Genomic DNA, 18,285 nt, shown 5'->3' with positions numbered 1-18,285 from the left:
GTTTCTTTATATAGATATTTAGTGTTACTGATTTCCCTCTTATTATGCTTTCATTGTGTCTCTTAAGTTTGGGTATGTTATGCTATCATTTTCATTGAATTTTAGGAAGTCTTTAATTTCTTTCTTTATTTCTTTTGTGACTCCCTGGTGATTCAGTTGAGCATTGTTCAATTTCCATGGGTTTGTAGACTTTCTGAAATTAGTATTGTTGTTGAATTCTAACTTTAAGCTGTGGTGATCTGATAAGATACAAAGGGTTATTTCAATTTTTTTTTTTTTGTATTTGTTGAGGTTTGTCTTGTTACCGAGTATGTGGTCGATTTTAGAGAAGGTCCCATGGGGTGTTGAGAAGCAGGTATATTCTTTTGCGTTTGAATAGAATGTTCTGTAGATGTCTGTTAAGCTCATTTGAGTCATAACATCTGTTAGATCCTTTATTTCTCTGTTAAGTCTGTCTGGCAGACCTGTCCAGTGGTAAGAGCTGGGTGTTGAAGTCTCCCACAGTAGTGTTTGGGACTTAATGTATGATTTAAGTTTTAGTAGTGTTTATTTTCTAAGTGAGTTTGCCCCTGTATTTGGGGGCATAGATGTTCAGAATTGATACTTCATCTTGATGGATATTTCCTGCGACAAATATGAAATGACCTTCTTCATCTCTTTTGACTAATTTCAATTTGAATTCTTATTTTGTTAGATATTAAGATAGCTACACCAGCTTGTTTCTTAGGTCCATTTGGCTGGAAAATCATTTCCCAACCCTTTATTCTGTTATAATGTCTGTCTTTGAGGTTGAGATATGTTTATTGTATGCAGCAGAAGGATGGATTCTGTTTTCGTATCCAGTCTATTAGCCTGTGTCTTTCTATAGGCGAATTGAGTCCATTGATATTAAGGGATAATAATGACCAGTGATTGCTATTTCCTGGTTTTGTGGGTTTTTTTTGGTTTTGTTTTTGTTTGTGGTTGTTGTTGTTGGTGGTGGTATTGTGCGTTTGTTTCTCTTTTTAGGGATTTGCTGATATGGGATTATCTATTGCCTGTGTTTTTGTCAATGCAGCTAACTTCTTTGGGTTGGAGTTTTCCTTCTAGTACTTTGTGTCAGGCTAGATTTGTGGATAGGTATTGTTTAAATCTGGTTTTGTCATGGAATATTTTGTGTTTTTTCCATCTATGGTAATTAAAAGCTTTGCTGGGTGTAGTAGTTTGGGCTTGCATTCATGATCTCCTAATGTCTGCATAATGCCTGTCCAGGACTTTCTGGCTTTCAGTGTTTCCATTGAGAAGTCAGGTGTAATTCTGATAGATCTGTTTTTATATGTTACTTGGTTTTTTTTTCCTTTGCAGCTCTTAATATTCTTTCTTTATTCTGTACATTTAGTATTTTGATTATTATATGGCAAGGGAACTTTTGTTTTTTGTTCAGTCTGTTTGGTATGTTCTGTAAACTTTTTGTATTTTCATAGACATGTCCTTGTTTATGTTCAGAAAGTTTTCTTCTGTGATTTTGTTGAATATATTTTCTGTGTTTTTGAGCTGGAGTTCTTCTTCTATCCCTATCATTCTTAGGTTCATTCTTTTCATGGTGTTCCAGATTTCCTGGATATTTTGTGTTAATATTCGTTGAATTTAACATTTTCTTTGATCAATGACTCCTTTTTCCTTTATTGTATCTTCAGTGCCTGAGAATCTCTTTTCCATCTCTTGTAATCTGTTTATGGTTGCATCAGTAGTTCTGATTGTTTGCCCATATTTTCCATTTCCAGAGTTCCCTTGGTTTGTGTTTTCTTTATCGCCTCTATTGTTTTATCTATCTATCTATCTATCTATCTATCTATCTATCTATCTATCTATCTATCTATCTACCTACCTACCTACCTACCTACCTACCTACCTACCTACCTACCTATCTATCTATCTATCTATCTATCTATCTATCTATCTATCTATGAGACAGGGTTTCTCTGTGTAATAGCCCTAGCTGTCCTAGAACTAGTTTTTGTAGACCAGACCCACCTGCCTTTGCCTTCCAAGTGCCGAGATTAAAGGTGTGTACTACCACCGCCCAGCTTCTATTTCAATTTTTAAGTCTTTAACGATTTCCTTCACCTATTTGGTTGCCTTTTCTTGGTTTTAAGGGATTTGTTGATCTCTTCCAATTTTTTGTTTGTCTTTTTCTTCCATTTCTTTTAGGAGAATTTTTCAATTCCTCTATAAGGGTCTCAGTCATTTTCATAATGTTCTTTTAAGTATTTGGTTTCATCTGTGTTGGGATGTTCAGGTCTTGCTGCTGTAGAAGCACTTGTTTCTGGTGGTGCTGTGCTGCTCTTTGTGTGGTTGAGTGTGTTCTAACCTTCTTGTCTACCTGTCTCTTCCTCCAGTTGGTTTGGGTGGAACCTGTGCTTCAGGAGATCTCTTTTCCTTCAGTTGGTGTGGCTTGGGACTGTGGCTCAGTTGAATGCTCCTTCAGTTGCAGGCAGGGCTGAGCCTCTGGTGATTGTTCCTCCAGGTGTAAATGGGCCCAAGACTCAGATGTTGTCTTCAAGATGCAGGCAGGTGCAGGCAGGTGGTCACTCCTCCAGGTGCAGATAGAACTGTGTCTCCAGCGATCACTGGTCCCGGTGCAGGTGGGGCTGAGGCTGAGGCTGAGGCTGAGGCTCCACTGGTTGGATAGTTTCTGGAGGCCCTTGCTATTACCACAATCCACTGGGCCCACAGCGAGTGGTGATGCTGTCTCCTGGCATGGCACAGACCCAAGGGGGCGGTAAAACTGTACCCCTGAGTGACTTCTCTCTCTCTCTCTCTCTCTCTTTCTCTCTAATTATTTGTTTTTAATTGGCTTTTAAAAATCATAAGTTGAAAATTCTCATTGTTACATTGAAACTTTTTGTTTCTTTAAAGCAAGACATGTATATCTAGCTGACTTATACTCCTACGTAGTCAAGAATGAACTCGAACCCTTGCCTCTGCCATTGAGTGCTGAGAGGAGGGTGTGCAACACTATCTAAGACTTTGGAACCTTTGGAATAGGCTTAACCACAAACTAAAACTTGGATTTCTGTGCTGATTGCATTCCTACAACTCTCTATCTTACCTTCTATCTTTTGGCTTGATTTATGTCCTGATTACATTTTAATGATTTTGAAGAACATTTCAGTGTTTCCTAAAAGTGATTAAAGAAGGGGTAATGTTCCTGACATGAAAGCTAATGGTAGTACACGCTTGGCTTACAATGTAGACACTGAGGAAATCTCTTTGGAGAAAAAAGATGTCTAGTTGTTCATTTTGTTTCTTTTTTCTGCTTTTCTTTCTCTCTCTCCTCCTCCCCCCTTCCTCTCTCCCCTTTTTGGAACTCTCCATAGACCAGGCTGGATTGTATTGGCCTTGAACTGAGAGATTTGACTCTCTGCCACCCAGGAGTGCTAGGATTTAAGGTGTGCACCACCATGCCTGGCCAATTTTACTTTTGTTCAGTCTCATGTACAGACTGCCTCCAGTTACTGTGTAGCCAAGCGTGTCCTGATGGTCCTCCCTGTTTATGACCATACCACCCTCGACACATCTGATTGTTTGATTTTCTTGCTTTTGCTTCCCAGCTAATTTAGGATTACAGGCTTTTACCATCAAGACTGCCTCACACATATGTGCATTTTCTGGTGATAGGCATCCATTTTGCAATTTTATTTGTGTATTACGTGTTGTGTTCTTCTAGGCAAAGAGACTGAGAGAGACTGATGATACGGCAGGGGACTCGTCTTTCCAGGATTTTGAGTACCCCGAGTATGATGACTACAGGGCGGAGGCTTTCCTGCACCAGCAGAAGAGGATGGAGTGCTACAGCAAGGCCAAGGAAGCCTACCGCATGGGCAAGAAGAATGTGGCCACCTTTTATGCCCAGCAGGTGAGGTGGAAACCTGATGACAGTTTGTTTACCAGTTCAAGTAGTCTGAACTACTGATACTTACCCTAAGTTTTGGGAAGGAATGTAGAGAGTATAAAGTGGGCTGATAGGAAAGAGTCCTGCTTTGCTTCGTCCTGTCATTGCTTGTGTATGTGTAGCTTCATGGGCTGCAGCCACTCTCCAGTCACCAGTGTGAGCTTGCTCTCATCCAGCCCTCTATTTTGCTTTTTCTTCTTTTTTTTTCTTTATCTTTTATTTTGAGACTGAGTCTCACAAAATTATCCAGCCTGGCCTTGAACTGTGATTCTTGTGCCTTAGGTTTCCAAGTTCCTGAGAGGATGGCCATTTACCTCTAGGCTGGGGAATTATGACTTGTTCTCTTTTTCTTTAGATTAAATCAGATTATCTAGTGATCTCTTGAGCAGTTTGTTATTCAGTAGTATGTCTGAACATGAAGTTTCCTGAAGGAAAGAAAGCAGAAAAGTTTGTTTTAGACTGGAATCACATGAGTCTTCTTACATTGTCTATAATGTTTGGATTTTAAATAAGGCATTTTATTTGCTTACTTATTTGTGTGTGTGTGTTGTGTTTTTTGTGTATGTATTTGGTATGAGCACAGGAGTGTTTGAATGCATATTCCTGTGCATACAGACGCCAGAGGAGGACACCAGGTATCTTCTATTATCAGTTTCCATTTATTACTGTAAGACAGGGTGAACTAGAGGCTTGCCCTTTGAGCTCCGGAATCTACTCTTCCCCTAGTGCTGTGATTAAGACAAATACGCGTATGCCCAACTTTTTACGTTGATACATTGACATGAACTCTTGTCTTCAAGCTTGCTGTGCAAGCAAAATTAACCATGTGAGCCGTCCCCCTAGCCTCCAACCATCACTTTTATGTTCACAAAGAGGAAAGGATATTAATATTTTTCAAGAGAATAAAATTTCTGGGCTGGGCTTGTTTTGCATGGTAATGTAAGAAGTATCCTTTTCATTTTTGTGGCTTCACACGCTTACTCTTTTGTTGACTAGAAGGTGTCAAATTCGTATAACCCTTTGAAGCCTGGCAGCAGACCTTGTGGGGCGGATAGAAGAAGGTGTTGGAAGGGAGCATCAAGTTGTGGCCCAGGATTATCAAAGAATACACTTTATTAATCAAGCATTAAACCATTTGGTTCTTTTTTGAGCTAAATATTGTTAAGTTTCCTTTTATTATTTTTGTTTAAGAATTTTTTATTTTTACTTTACAAACTGCAGTGGAGTAGTTTAAGAACCATATTATTTAGTTACTGAATTTTCCCAAAGTTTGGTTCAACTTTGTCCTTTGGCTTGTTACATCAAGATGTTAGATGTTCTGTTTTTTTTATTTAGGGCACAGTTCTCAACCTATGTATCACGAATTGAAATGTGCATATCAGATATTTACATTATGATTCATAACAGTAGTAAAATCATAGTCATGAAGTAGCAAAAAAATTATTTTATGGTTAGGGGTCACCACAACATGAGAAAGTCTGTTAAAAGGGTTACAGCATTAGGAAGGTTAAGATCCACTCGACTAAGTGATAGTTACCATAAGTGGCTATTGGTGATGTATTATGATTAAAGGGCAGTCTTCACGAGCAGAAGATGAAAGAAGCCAATCACCTTGCTGCTGTGGAGATCTTCGAGAAAGTCAATGCCTCTCTGCTGCCGCAGAATGTCTTAGACTTGCATGGGCTGCATGTGGATGAAGCTATAGAGCACCTGACGGCAGTTTTACAGCAGAAAACAGAAGGTAGGAATGTGCTCATGACTTAGTGTTGATAGACTTGCCGCATGCAGAGGATCTGTCTGTGCAGACGGGTTATCTGTGATGTTAAGATTTCCTTCTCGGAATTATTTATATCCCTTTGTTATATCTCTTAAAGAATAGGGTACAGTGTAATGTGGGAATCCTCTGTGACTTATAAATGGGACTTGTCTTGACTATTGTCTGCAGTAGAGTTTGTTCAATACAAAAGTAAGTAGTAAGGAGATAGGGTTTTTGCTCCCACAGACAGGCAGACTATGTGCCTGCAGTGTCCCTGCTCCTTTCTTCCACTGGTGTCTAGTCACACAGGTCAGGAGGAAAGGTTCCACCTGTAATTTCATAAATCCTGCATCTTTCCATGATCTTCAGCTAGAGATCTTTTTCCAGACTCCATTCAGTGTCCTGGATTGAAGTGTCATGTTAGTATAACATCTTGCTTCATTTTCATCATCAGTTGGTAGTGCTTCATAGAAGGCTCAATCTATTTGAGTTATCTCAGACACTAATACTGGAAGTCATCTGTTTGTCATTACTGGAGAAATTTCGAATTATAGAGATGCCCTGCATTGTCATACTTTATCTATACATTTATCAATTCAGTACCTACCACTTGTGACGAAGTAGGATTGATATATAAGATTAAAAATTCATCAAATTATTCTGAGACATTGCAACTATGTTGAAGAGGTTACAGAATAATATAAGAAATGCCCGCAGACCAATGAATCCCGTAACAAGTGCAGGCATTTTACTGTTTCTCGTTTTTAGAATGCTTTCTATTAGACTTTTCTCAATCTCTTTCTCTTCCTTTCTTTTCTAATGGAAATCAACATCATAAAATTTATTCTGTATCCTTCCTATCCATTAAAATATCTCCTCTATATATGCACATACCTCTCTGTTCAGTATATACAATTCCTTTTCTGTTTTGTCCATCTTATTTTTTGAGATGGGCTTTCTTACCAAACTAGGACCTTGTTGATTTCCCTGGACTGAATAGCCAGCAAATCGAGGGACCCTTCTGTCTGCATTTTCCCAGTGCTGCCATTACAGTCAGGCACCGCTCACTGCTCTGAGCTTTACATGGATACTGGGTATTGACTTCAGGTCTTTGTGTTTGTGTGACAGTTCTGTATTTTACTTTTTAAAGATTTATTTATTCTTACTTTATGTGAATTAATGTTTTGTTTGCATGTATATCTGTGTAAGGGTGTCATACCCCCCTGGAACTGGAATTACAGACAGTTGTAAGCTGCCATGTAGGTACTGGGAATTGAACCAGTATTCTCTGGAAAAGCAGCCAGTACTCTTTACTCTTAACTGCTGAACTGTCCATCAGCCATCCATCTCTCCAGCCCCAAAAACTTTTTTTTTTTTAAGACAGGGTTTCTCTGTCTAGGTCTCCCTGTCCTGGACTCTCTATGTAGACCAGACTGTCCTTGAACTCACAGAGATCCACCCGTCTCTGCCTTTGAATGAAGTGCTAGGATTAAAGGTGTGCACACTACCCCCAGTAGTAGCAGGATTTTGAAACAGCTCTCTCCCCACCCCCTGAAGGGGGGCTTTTTTGCTGGGTCATTTGGAAATAAGTTGTAGATGTTGTGTGGTTTAACTTTAAATACCTCAGCAGCTGTATCTCTTAAGGATGATTCATTCTCCTGGCTAGCCATTACGCTCTTATTTTTAAGACATTAAACATCACAAGTAACATTGTCTAACACACAGGCCATACTAGTTTTTCTACCTTTTGTACATCCTGTCCTACATAGCTGTGCCTTTCCTTCCTCTTTCTCTACAGGATCTAGTCAAGTATAGCACGGTTTAGTTGATTATCCTATATACTTTGCTATAATGTAGAATAGTTTGTTTCTCTTTTTCTTTTTTTCTTCAGTGTCATTTGTAGCATGAAGGGGCCAGCTTGTTGGGGTTTCTGTCCCACCTAGTACCCCACAGCCGGCAAGCCACAATCAAAATCATACACAGAACTCCATAAGATTATAAACTGATTGGCCTATTAGCTCTGGCTTCTTGTTAACTAATTCTTACATCTTACAGTAACCCATAATTCTTATCTGTGTTAGCCATATGGCTTGACCTTTTTCAGCTGTCAGCTCACATGTTGCTTCTTCGGTGGTCTGGGAAGGAATGGAGGAATGGACTTCCTCCTTCCTAGCCTTCTCCTGTTCTCATCGCCCCGCCTATACTTCCTGTCTGGTTGACCCGCCTATACTTCCTGCCTGGCCACTCAGCGTTTTATTAAAATACTTGATTGGCAGAATACAGATAATTCTCCCACACCAGCCATTGACATTTATGCATGCTCCAGTTTATGCCCTACATTTCAAATGTGCATAATTATTTCCTTTTCTTTAGACAATTCAGTTTTAATTTAATTAAAAGACTTTTATATACTACATGGGTGACTGGAGAGGCTACCCTAGGTTACATTGTAAGATTTCTTTAAAAACTATATTGGTTACATTGGTAATGTGTCAGCTGTTCTTGGTGAATAGATCAGGGGACAGTCACGGCCATTTTGTTCTAATATTGAAGAGGTTGTTGGATGCCTTAGTTAAATGAGGACTTCTATCAGATACCTCTGTGGCTGAAATACACCTTTAACTTGTTGCAGTTACTTAGTAGTCTTCTGTGGTTGATACTCTGTGACTCATAATCACGGTTCTCAGAATACTTTATCTAATGATTTTAGCATCTGTTGATGGCCCTTGGCCAAGTAAATTATTGCATTGGTGATTACATGATGGAGTTACAATCTTGCGTTTGTTTTGTTTTGTTTTCTCTCTGGGTAGCTGTGTTGTCCTGGAACTCTCTCTAGATCATACTGTCTGCAAACTCAGAGATCCACCTGCTTTTGCCTCCCAAGGGCTAGGATTAAAGGCGTGTGCCACCATATCCATCAAGTTATAATTGTTTTTAAATTCTGTATTTGTTTGCTGAAATTGTTTTGTAGTCTTCTTACCTCAGTACCTAAATATTTTAAAATTTATTTTATGTATATGAGTATTTTGCTTGCACAAATATGTGTACTATTTGTTTGCCTGGTCAGAAGAGGGTGTTGGATCCCCTTGAGTCAGAGTTATGGGTAGTGGTAAGCCTCTGTGTGTGCTGGAGCTGAACCTGGGTCCTCTGTAAGAGCAGCAAGTGCTTGTAACTGCTGAGCCATTGCTCCAGTCCAGTACCCCAGTACTTTTAATAACTAGAATCTTGGCGTTGGGAGATGGTGTTGTGTGACTCCGGGAGATAAAAACAAATGCTCAGCCCAGATAGAGAATCCATGACAGAAAAGCTACCACCTCCACCAAGGCTTACTTGGTGAATTAGTGAGTTTATTGGGGTTACTTACAGAAGTATGGATGAGGTGGCCCCTCTCTCCTCATATATTTTGAGTCTACAATTAGTGGAACTGTTTGGGAAGGAATAGGAGATGTAGTCTTATTGAAGGAGGTGTGTCTGTAGGGGTAGGCGTTAATGTTTCAAGCCCAGACCATTCCTAGTTAGCTCTCTGGCTCTTACTGTTGGATAATGATGGAAGCCCTCAGCTACTGCTCAGCACTGTGTCTGTGCTTACTGTCATGGTGGTCATGGCTGTAAGTTCTGAAGCTGTAAACTCCCAATAAACTTTCTTCCATAAGTTGCCATGGTTACAGTGTCTCTGTCCAGTGGATAGAAAAGTAAGACAATGAGTGGGTGAGGGGTTACTTTAAGAGCAAAGCAGATGCCATGGTATGATGACTTATCTGTCACAGTGTAGCGATGTTGATAGCTGTCACGCTGTACTTTAGATCTCAGAACTCATTCCTGCAGTTGAGAAGTTATGCCTTTTGTTTGGCCCACATTCTGTTTCTTGTTCGGCCTTGAACCGCTCTACTATCTTTCTAGTTTGACCTTTCAGATTCCACATGGAACTGACCTCATATACAGTCTTTCCTTTTAGTCTTAGCGAAATGCCTTCTAGGTTCAAGCATGTTTTTTTTCTTCTTCCCTCCCTCCCTCCCTTCCTGCGTCCCTCCCTCCCTCCCTCCTTTCCTCCCTTCCTATGTGCGTGCATGTGTGTATGTAAACAGAATGTAGTAGATCTGTTTAAAGGGGTTTTACTTGTCCATGAAGATGAAGTTCTCATACATGGATGCACTTCTAAGAATGCTGTATAAAAGAAGACCAGTACAAAAAGTGACATTTATATGAAATGTCCTTAGAGACAGAAATATTAGTGATTGCTTGGGCTGGAACTGGTAATATGAAGTAACTGCTCACAGTCACATGGTTTTCTTTTGAGAGGAGGGAGTACTGGAAGCAACAATGTTGATTGTGTAGCTGTAGCATTGTTGATATGCTTAAAAACCAAAAACGGCAAACACTACCGAATAAGAGGTTTTTATTTTGTTTTGAGACAAGATGTCACTAAGTTGTCCAGGCTGGTGTAGTTGAGGTTGACCTTGTACTTTTGAACATCCTGCTTCAGCCACCCAAGTACATGCAACTAAGGCATTCATCACTAGGCCCAGCTGAACTGTAAAGTTTGAAAATGAAGAATATTATGTTATGTGAATTTTATATCAATAAAAATTTATAGGAGAAAAGAGACTTCAGTAACTTGCCCAGGGTAGTGTTTGTTCAGATCCAAGGTGCAAATAGTTTTCTGAAGCCAAAGCCATCTGTGTATGCTTGTGCATGTCCATCCCTTACCACCAGATGGCAGGATTGCTGAGTAGAACTGTCTGGGGCTGGGGAGGAGTCTGGGGGTATCTTTGCATTAGTTTTAGCCATCATATAAAAGCACTTAATAAACTGCGGATGAATAGAAACATCTGTGTCCTGTGTGCCTTGTGAGTGAAGTCCTACCCACCTGTGAAGTTTTTCTACCCTCGCATAAACTGGAAAGTTGAGAGTCTGGATACAGTTAGTAATAGGGATTCATGGGGAAGAGGAACAAGAACATTACCATGAAATACAGTCAGCAAAATAAAGACTGGAAATCTCAGATAAAGAACTCTAATTTTTAAAATTAAAAGTAAAGAAAAATAAAGGGAAGGAAAACCTTTGGATTTATAGCTACTTAAACATAGATCAGATTGGCACAGTGGTGCATACCTTTAGTCCCAGCACTCAGAAGGCAGAGACAGGCGGATCTCTGAGTTTGAGGATGCCTGGTCTACATAGCGAGTTCCAAGTCAGCTAGAGCTGTATAGTAAGATTCTGTCTGAAAATAAAAGAAGCAAACATATCAAGTGGGACATGGTGGCTCATACCTGTAATCTCAGCTCTTGATAGGGTGGAGAATCACCATGAATTCAAAGCCAGCCAGGGCCTAAATGAGAAAAAACAAACAAAACAAACCTGAAATGTAAATCAGCTGAATGAAATGTTATTTCAACTGTAATTTAAAAAAAAAATCGCAGCCGGGCAGTGGTGGTGCACACCTTTTATCTCAGCACTCGGGAAGCAGAGACAGGTGGCTGGATCTCTCTGAGTTTGAAGCCAGCCTGGTCTACAAGAGCTAGTTCCAGGACAGGCTCCAAAGATACAGAGAAATCCTGTCTCAACCAAAAACAAAACAAAACAAAAAGATTGCTCCATGACATGTTTCAGGTAATTGGAGAACTGTGATTAATAAGATGAAAATTGTGTGGGTTTTTTTTTTTTGAGACAGAGTTTTTCTGAATGGTCTGGAACTCACTAGGTAGATCAAGCTGGCCTCAACCTCACAGAGATCTTCCTGCCTCTGCCTCCCAGGTGGTAGGATTAAAGGTGTGCACCACTGCTTGGCCTTTTATAATTCTTTCGAGGAGTTCTTTTTTGGGAATCATTTGAGCATTTTTAATTTAAAGTTATTAGCAATCTGGAATGTACTTAAGACTAAGTTAAAGAGTTGTTTCAGGGTGATAAATATCAGAAACAGTCTGTATTCTAGACAGTAAGCATGTACATTAGCTAGACAAGTCTCTTTTGAGCTGCTCCAAAAGGGTTTGAAGTTTGTGAATCACCTGAAGAGCATTTTCAGAGCAGCTGTGAACTGTTAGTAGAGAGGTGATGGGGACTGACCTGCCTGCTGAGGCAGAAGTGAAAGTGATGAGAATGGGTTCAAGAAAATTAAAACGAAAGCTTTCATTTTGTTTCAAGATAGGCCCTTCTTGTGTAGGCAGCTCAGGCTGGCTTTGAACTCATAACTCTCCTGTCCTAACAGCATAGCCTTTTAAAATCCGAGCTAGTTGGGTCTGGTGGTCCAGACTGATCATTGTAAGTTACAAGACAGCCTGGTGTTCACAGTGAATTCCATGTCAGTCAGGGCAATACGGTGAGACCCTGTCTCAAATACGTAAATAAATAAATAAAATTATAAGCCAAGTATTCCCTGTATATAATGAGACTTGAAAAATAATATTTTGGTTCTATTTTATTAAAGTAACGTAATGAACAGAATGTGAAATGTTCATAATGTTATTATGAACATTATTTAGTATAATATATATATTATACTAAAGATAAAACTTCGACTATGAATGAGAAACAAATTTATTATATTAAGTACTTTATTATTAATAGGACTTTTTGGTTTTGTTGTTGATATTCTATAGGGCTGTTGTTGATTTCAGAATTTATATATTTACCTTCCCAGGGTTAAATATGAAGTAGCTACTGCATTCTTTAAAAGATCAGTGTCACTGGGCAGTGGTGCATACCTTTAATCCTAGCATTCAGGAGGCAGAGGCAGGTGGATCTCTGAGATTGAGGCCAGCATGGTCTACAGAGTGAGTTCCAGGACATCATGGTCTACAGAGTGAGTTCCAGGACATCCAGGGCTACAAAGAGAAACACTGTTTCAAAAAAACAGAGAGAGAGAGAGAGAGAGAGAGAGAGAGAGAGAGAGACAGACAGACAGACAGACAGACAGACAGTCAGTATTTTAAAAAGTTCTCTTTTGGGAAGAATATAACAGTGGATTATCTTTGATAGTAGGGCTATGTTAAAATTAGATTTGCTAATAGCCAGCTGTACCTGGAAGATAATCTGTAAAGTAATGGCTGTTATTATCTCCCTTTCCTAATGTGAAGAAGAAACAGGCACCAAGAAACCAACTAATTTGCCCATGGCCATACACAGTTAATTTGTGGCAGAACTGTGTTTCATACAGAAGCTGGTTTGGTTGGCTTTAAAGTATTTCATTAATAAGGTTGTTAGGGAGATTCTAATTCACAAAAATATGTCTTGTAAAGCATTGTCTGAGTCCATGTGTGTAATAACTTTTAGATATAATTAATATTGTTGTCATTATTATTCAGAAAGACTTGTAGAGGATGGAAATTGCTCTCCTAACTTGAGCTTACTATTTTTCTTTCTTGGTAGAGTCTCACTGTGTAGTGATTTCAAACTCATCTTGTACTCTGGCTGCCTCCAAGTCTACAACCTATGTCTCTCAGCCTCTGCTGTCAAGTGTGTGCTGCTAGGCCTAGTCCTTACGTCTTTCAGTGATAAGCTGCTTTGGGTCTCTCTGTGCTTTAAAAACAAAATTTTAATCTCCTGAAACACCATGAAAGTAATTTCACATGCTTTTGAGTAGATTTTGCACTGAGAATGTAGAAAATTATTTTAACTGTACCAATTCCTATTTTAATAGAATTTAAGCAGAATGGTGGTAAGCCTTACCTTTCTGTGATTACGGGGCGAGGAAACCACAGCCAGGGAGGAGTTGCTCGCATCAAGCCAGCTGTCATTAAATACCTCACAAGTCACAGTTTCAGGTGAGTGCAGACTTCTACTGTCCTTATATTCAAAGTTATTAAAGTAGCTACTTAGTCCAGCTATTTGATTTCAGTCACAGATCAATAATTAAAGGATAGCTTTTCTTGCTAGGTTTGTTTTGTCTGGTAAATGAGAAATCAAAGGAAAATAAGACTTTTGTCAGTGATGATCTGCTAAGACTTTCTGTCATTTTATAATCTAAAATTAGAAAAACGAAATCTTCTTGCTGTCCTTTGTAATGTCCTACCCCACAGAACTAGATACGTGAGAGAGTCTTAAGACTTGCTCATTTTGAAAGACAGAGTGTATCTGTGGGACGTTGGCTGAAATAGTTATAATTTGGGTATGTTTAAACTTTAGCAGAAGTTCTAAGTGAATGATATGTCCTCATAAGGTAAATGCATTGATATTTTTTATTGACAGATATGAAGTGTTCCTTTTCCCTTGTAGTCTATAATAGAAACTGACAAGAAAAATAATAAGTTTAGATTCTTTGAGAATACCACTTCCTAAGTCTCTTCCCTTTCTTCCAGTCTTCCAATTTCAATTAGTGTGAGACTTTGTATGTGTCGTGCAATGAGATATTACTTGATGAAAGTTAGAAGTCTCTTGGGGCTAGTTCTGAACTTGAGTTGGTTAGCCTAGAGCTGTGTCATGTTAACAACTGTCTCAGCTACTGGTGTGCCTCTTGAGGTTGACACAGGACAGTTTACAGCCTTGCATGGCCAGACGAATGAGACTTGTCTGCTGTATCAGAGAGCTCTCCTTGGTGTGTTCTTGATGCCCAGAAACAATGGAATACACCATCTTCTCTTACAGACAGCAGGCTCTTCCTCGTGAAGGTCAGATTCAGGATTGAGAAGTTTTGAAAAATTGTAAGTTATATTGACCAGTGATCTAGGAATAACCCGCAGCTTTAGGATTGTATTTGCTTTGCCCATAAATCATGGGGATCGCAAACACAGATATAGGTCTTGATGTTAATGAAAGACACAGTGTTAGTAATAAGTTTAAGTATAGGTCATTTGAATTGATTAAAAGATATGTTTTTTTTAAAGAAGTTTGAAATGTTTACATTTTAAATAACTCTTTTCTCATTTCCACAGGTTCTCTGAAATTAAGCCAGGGTGCTTGAAGGTCATGCTAAAGTAAAATTTAAAAGCCCTGACTTAGAGGCATGAAGATTTATAGGCTGAAATTGGTTTTATCTGAAGTAATTCAGTCAATTCTACTCTCAAATGTGTTTTATTAGGAATATAAAACAAGAAAAAGGTTTCTCAGAATCCAAGGAAGTTTTCTTACTGTATCAAATGCCAATCTGTTACTTGTTAAAACATTAAAAAGAATTTTTATTGATTTTAATATGTCTAAGAAATTATCGCCTGCAGTTTAAAAGTCTTAAGTACTCTAGTTTGTTTTTAGGAGAAAACACAAAGCAACAAGAACAACGGAAACGCTGCCTTTGTGTTAACCGTTTCCTATTAGAGAAGTCCTGTAGACACCTTTGAGGGGCACTGTGCTTTTGAAACCTGGTTCCTGGCTCTCAAAGTACTGTGTTCAAAATAGTAAAGGGGGAAGATGATCAGCAGAACACGGATTCTTTCTGCCACGAAGCCTGTCACACAGAGTCACTTGACGTTGCTGTACTGTGCAGATGGGCGGACACTCGGTTATCCTTTCCTCTGTGTCTGTGATCTTGATCCCTTCCCTTCTGTGCTGTTCTGTGCTGTGCATTTCCTGGGAGGAAAGCGGGGTCTGAGACTAAGCTGCATTCTCAGTGCAGAGGAGGAGATTGCTTACAGGACTGCTTGTGGACCCATCTGTGCGTTACTCCAGACAGTGCTAAGTGGCTGTGTTTTATACTTGTGATGTCATTTCTAAGCTTCGTGAGTTAAAAATCCTATTGACATAAGTGTGAAAACATTCTTTGGTATAACTGTAAAAGAAACTCTTGTAATTAGAAAGATTTTTTTACCTTTATTTTGAAAAGGAGCCAATTTTCTGAAAGAAAAGTCTCATTGGCTTCTGTTGGGCCAGTGTCCTGTTAGTATGTAAATTCTGGTTTCCTTTATACAAACTTAGTATGGTGAAGTGTAATTTTTCTATAATGAGATAGTAGTTAAAATAAATTTAACTTTGGATATACAGAGTATTTTCAACATATACAGTGTTTGCAAACAATTATGTTGCTTTTTATTTGGCTTACAAAATCACCTTCATCAGGAATGCGGCATCGCCCTGCACTGAAAGAATATTAACAGACAGAATGAGCCCCCAAAGAACAGATATGTTAACGAGAGTAAAACTCAAAACCACATTCTTATATCTTGTGAATCATGCTTTTAAAATAAGAGCCTTACCATTGAATTTTATTGCCATAAAAACAAAAATCCATGTTTATTACCTACAAATGGTTAGTGATTACTGATATTCAAGTAGTTATATTTTTAGACTTGTAATAATTTGTTTTAAAAATTGCAGTAGTGTCTCATACTGTTTTTGGTAATGCTCAGAGGTGTTATATATATTAAAAAAGCAGTTCCCTTTTATAACTTAGTACAAAAACCATAATCAGTTAATGAAGGAAGCTTATTTCTGTTTTCAGGTTAATACGATTTAAACAGTGAGAAACAGTATTAAACCTGTGGTTATTGGAGTGTGTGCAGCTACATACTCTTTTTCTGTGTTTTATATTCTTCATCTTTAAAAAAAACTCACATTTGAGTACTTGAGATAGTCTTATTATATTACTGTGATTATAATTAATAAGGGAGCAATGAAGAGAAGTACAAGCCTGGCGCACTGTGGTTGGAGGCCAAGGGGAAGCAGCTGTCTTGATGCTGTGCACGGCCTGATTCTGAGAAGTTCAGCCGTGGTTCTGTGTGATGGAGTGACCTAATAGAGACCTTGATGTCACTACGCACAGCAAGTCAGCCACAAACTCACAATCCTTCTGCCTTACCTGCCTAAATGTTAAGATTCTAGGTGTGCTTTGCCATGCTTGGCTTCATATTCCTTAGTTATTATCTATAAATACACAAAGCTTGAAATATATATATTTGTAGTCCCAAAATTTCTCCCCACCCCTACTATCTGGTATTGTTTAAGCAGTTAAAATTATGAAAGAACATTTTCTGATCTTCCTTTTGACAATCTCTGAATCTCATGTCCCAGCCAAAGGTAGATATTTTGGGGATCATCAGATTTTTTTTTCCCCACTTCTAAATTTTGTATGTCAGAGATAAAGATGGTTTAGAAATAATCCAGGTTAGAAGAACCCTTTGTAAACCTAGTATTTTAAAGCATTTTAAAAGTACAGGATTTCTTCCAAAAATTGGAAGATCTCGGTAGCAGTTATATACATCTAATAGTCTGTTATTGGTGTCAGCCCCATGTGAGAAGAGACTTGACAGGGCACCGCTGTGAGAACGCAGCGGGGCCAGGGCCTAGGGACCGTCCAGCTCGTTCCTGACTACTGGGAGACAACTTGAGCATGTCTTCTGACATTCATTAGCTCTTCACATGTTGCTGTTATTTTCGAGTTGAAGTTTTCTTCTGTTTATTAGTATTCCCGCACTACTTTTAGTCCTGTTTTTAATACCATCCATATTACATGGGGGAACCTGGAGCTGAAATGACTGTACTCTAACATGTATGGAGAAGGAAAGCTTCCAGTTCCTTTGGGTGGTTTCCTGCCCTTTGCTTGTTCTTTTTCTCTTTAAATTCAAGTGTTCTGCTTGCTTTAGAAGGACACGAGTGATGACCAGGTTAGTTATTTCTGAGCTGGCAATTGGAAACTTTTGAAACTCAAGAAATTGTTCTGACAGTGTTTTAGCTGCTCTCAAGAAAATGTTTGAAACAGACAAAAATAATGTGTGCTGTTTTTTCCGAGTGCTTTTCCGTTGTGCAATGAAGTGACATTTGATAATGCTCTGTGCTGTGCTTAAATGTTGCTTATTTTTAATTACTTGTAAGAAAACAGATTTAAATGTCTGTGTGGCCAAAACCAAGTGCCATTTAAAAGGAAAAGTAAGGTGATGTAGAATGTATGTTAATGGTGCTTATTTTTTTAAAGTGTAATTTAAGTTTACAGTGTTACTTGGGAATAGAGAAGCAAGGCTAGAACCTCTGTCCTAAGGCCTCATGACCTCAGTTAGATGGCGACGACGTTCATTCATGTGTCCTCACAGCTGAGCGGTGGCTTCTGTGGTCAGATGATGAACCTGTTGTTACTGTTGAGTTTACCCCAGACGTCTCATTACTGTGCCACACTGCAGCTAGCGGTTGGAGATAGACAATAAGCTGCTCAGACAGTATATAGCAGAAGCAATGTTTTTGTTTGTACTATAAAAACGTGATTTTTGCTGTCAACTCTGTACTTTTTATTGAACATGTTTATAACTTTGCTTTTAAAATTTCTTATGAAACCATTTGCAAATTACACACTTAATTTAATAAAATGCTTTAGTCACAGTCTAATGTGAGGAAATCTTTCGTTTGATGTGGTAGCTTTAGTGGCTTTTATATTAAAGAATATTTTTGCATGTATCTTTGTGATTCTCTGGGAACAGTGTCATAAAGTTTCCATTTCTGTACAACTGTGCCAGCTTGTGTTGCTTTTGTGAGAGGGTTGGTTCACGTTTAGCCTAGAGAAGCAGCTCAGCCTTCCCGTGTTACACCCTTGCATCGTCTGACATCAAAATTAGGAGCTAATATTTATGCCTGTTAGGAACACAAATAATATTCTTTACATCAGCTTTATTCAGCTCAAAAAGCAGAGTAATTTATCAATTATCAAGGATGTTAAAATATTTATTCAGTGAGTATTTATTGA

At 38.7% G+C, this 18,285-nt stretch overlaps 1 protein-coding gene across 12 annotated transcripts in view; it reads left to right on the top strand.

Annotated features, from left to right (window-relative positions):
• N4bp2 (NEDD4 binding protein 2) overlaps nt 1-18,049 on the top strand; it is a 78,538-nt gene extending 60,489 nt beyond the window's left edge. For all 12 annotated transcript variants that reach the window (XM_085691851.2, XM_085691844.2, XM_085691847.2 and 9 more), the window contains 4 exons: nt 3,710-3,898; nt 5,507-5,675; nt 13,327-13,450; nt 14,558-18,049. In XM_085691851.2, coding sequence (XP_085547977.2) covers nt 3,710-3,898; nt 5,507-5,675; nt 13,327-13,450; nt 14,558-14,603 — 528 coding nt within the window. In that variant the 3' untranslated portion in view covers nt 14,604-18,049. The remainder of the gene's footprint in view (nt 1-3,709; nt 3,899-5,506; nt 5,676-13,326; nt 13,451-14,557) is intronic.
• The last annotated feature ends 236 nt before the right edge of the window (nt 18,050-18,285 follow it).

Source organism: Myodes glareolus, chromosome 8 (assembly GCF_982192425.1).
Source record: "Myodes glareolus chromosome 8, mMyoGla1.1, whole genome shotgun sequence".
Lineage (NCBI taxonomy): Eukaryota > Metazoa > Chordata > Mammalia > Rodentia > Cricetidae > Myodes > Myodes glareolus.
Note: the sequence above shows the minus strand (reverse complement) of the source record. Positions and strands in the feature narration are given on the sequence as shown.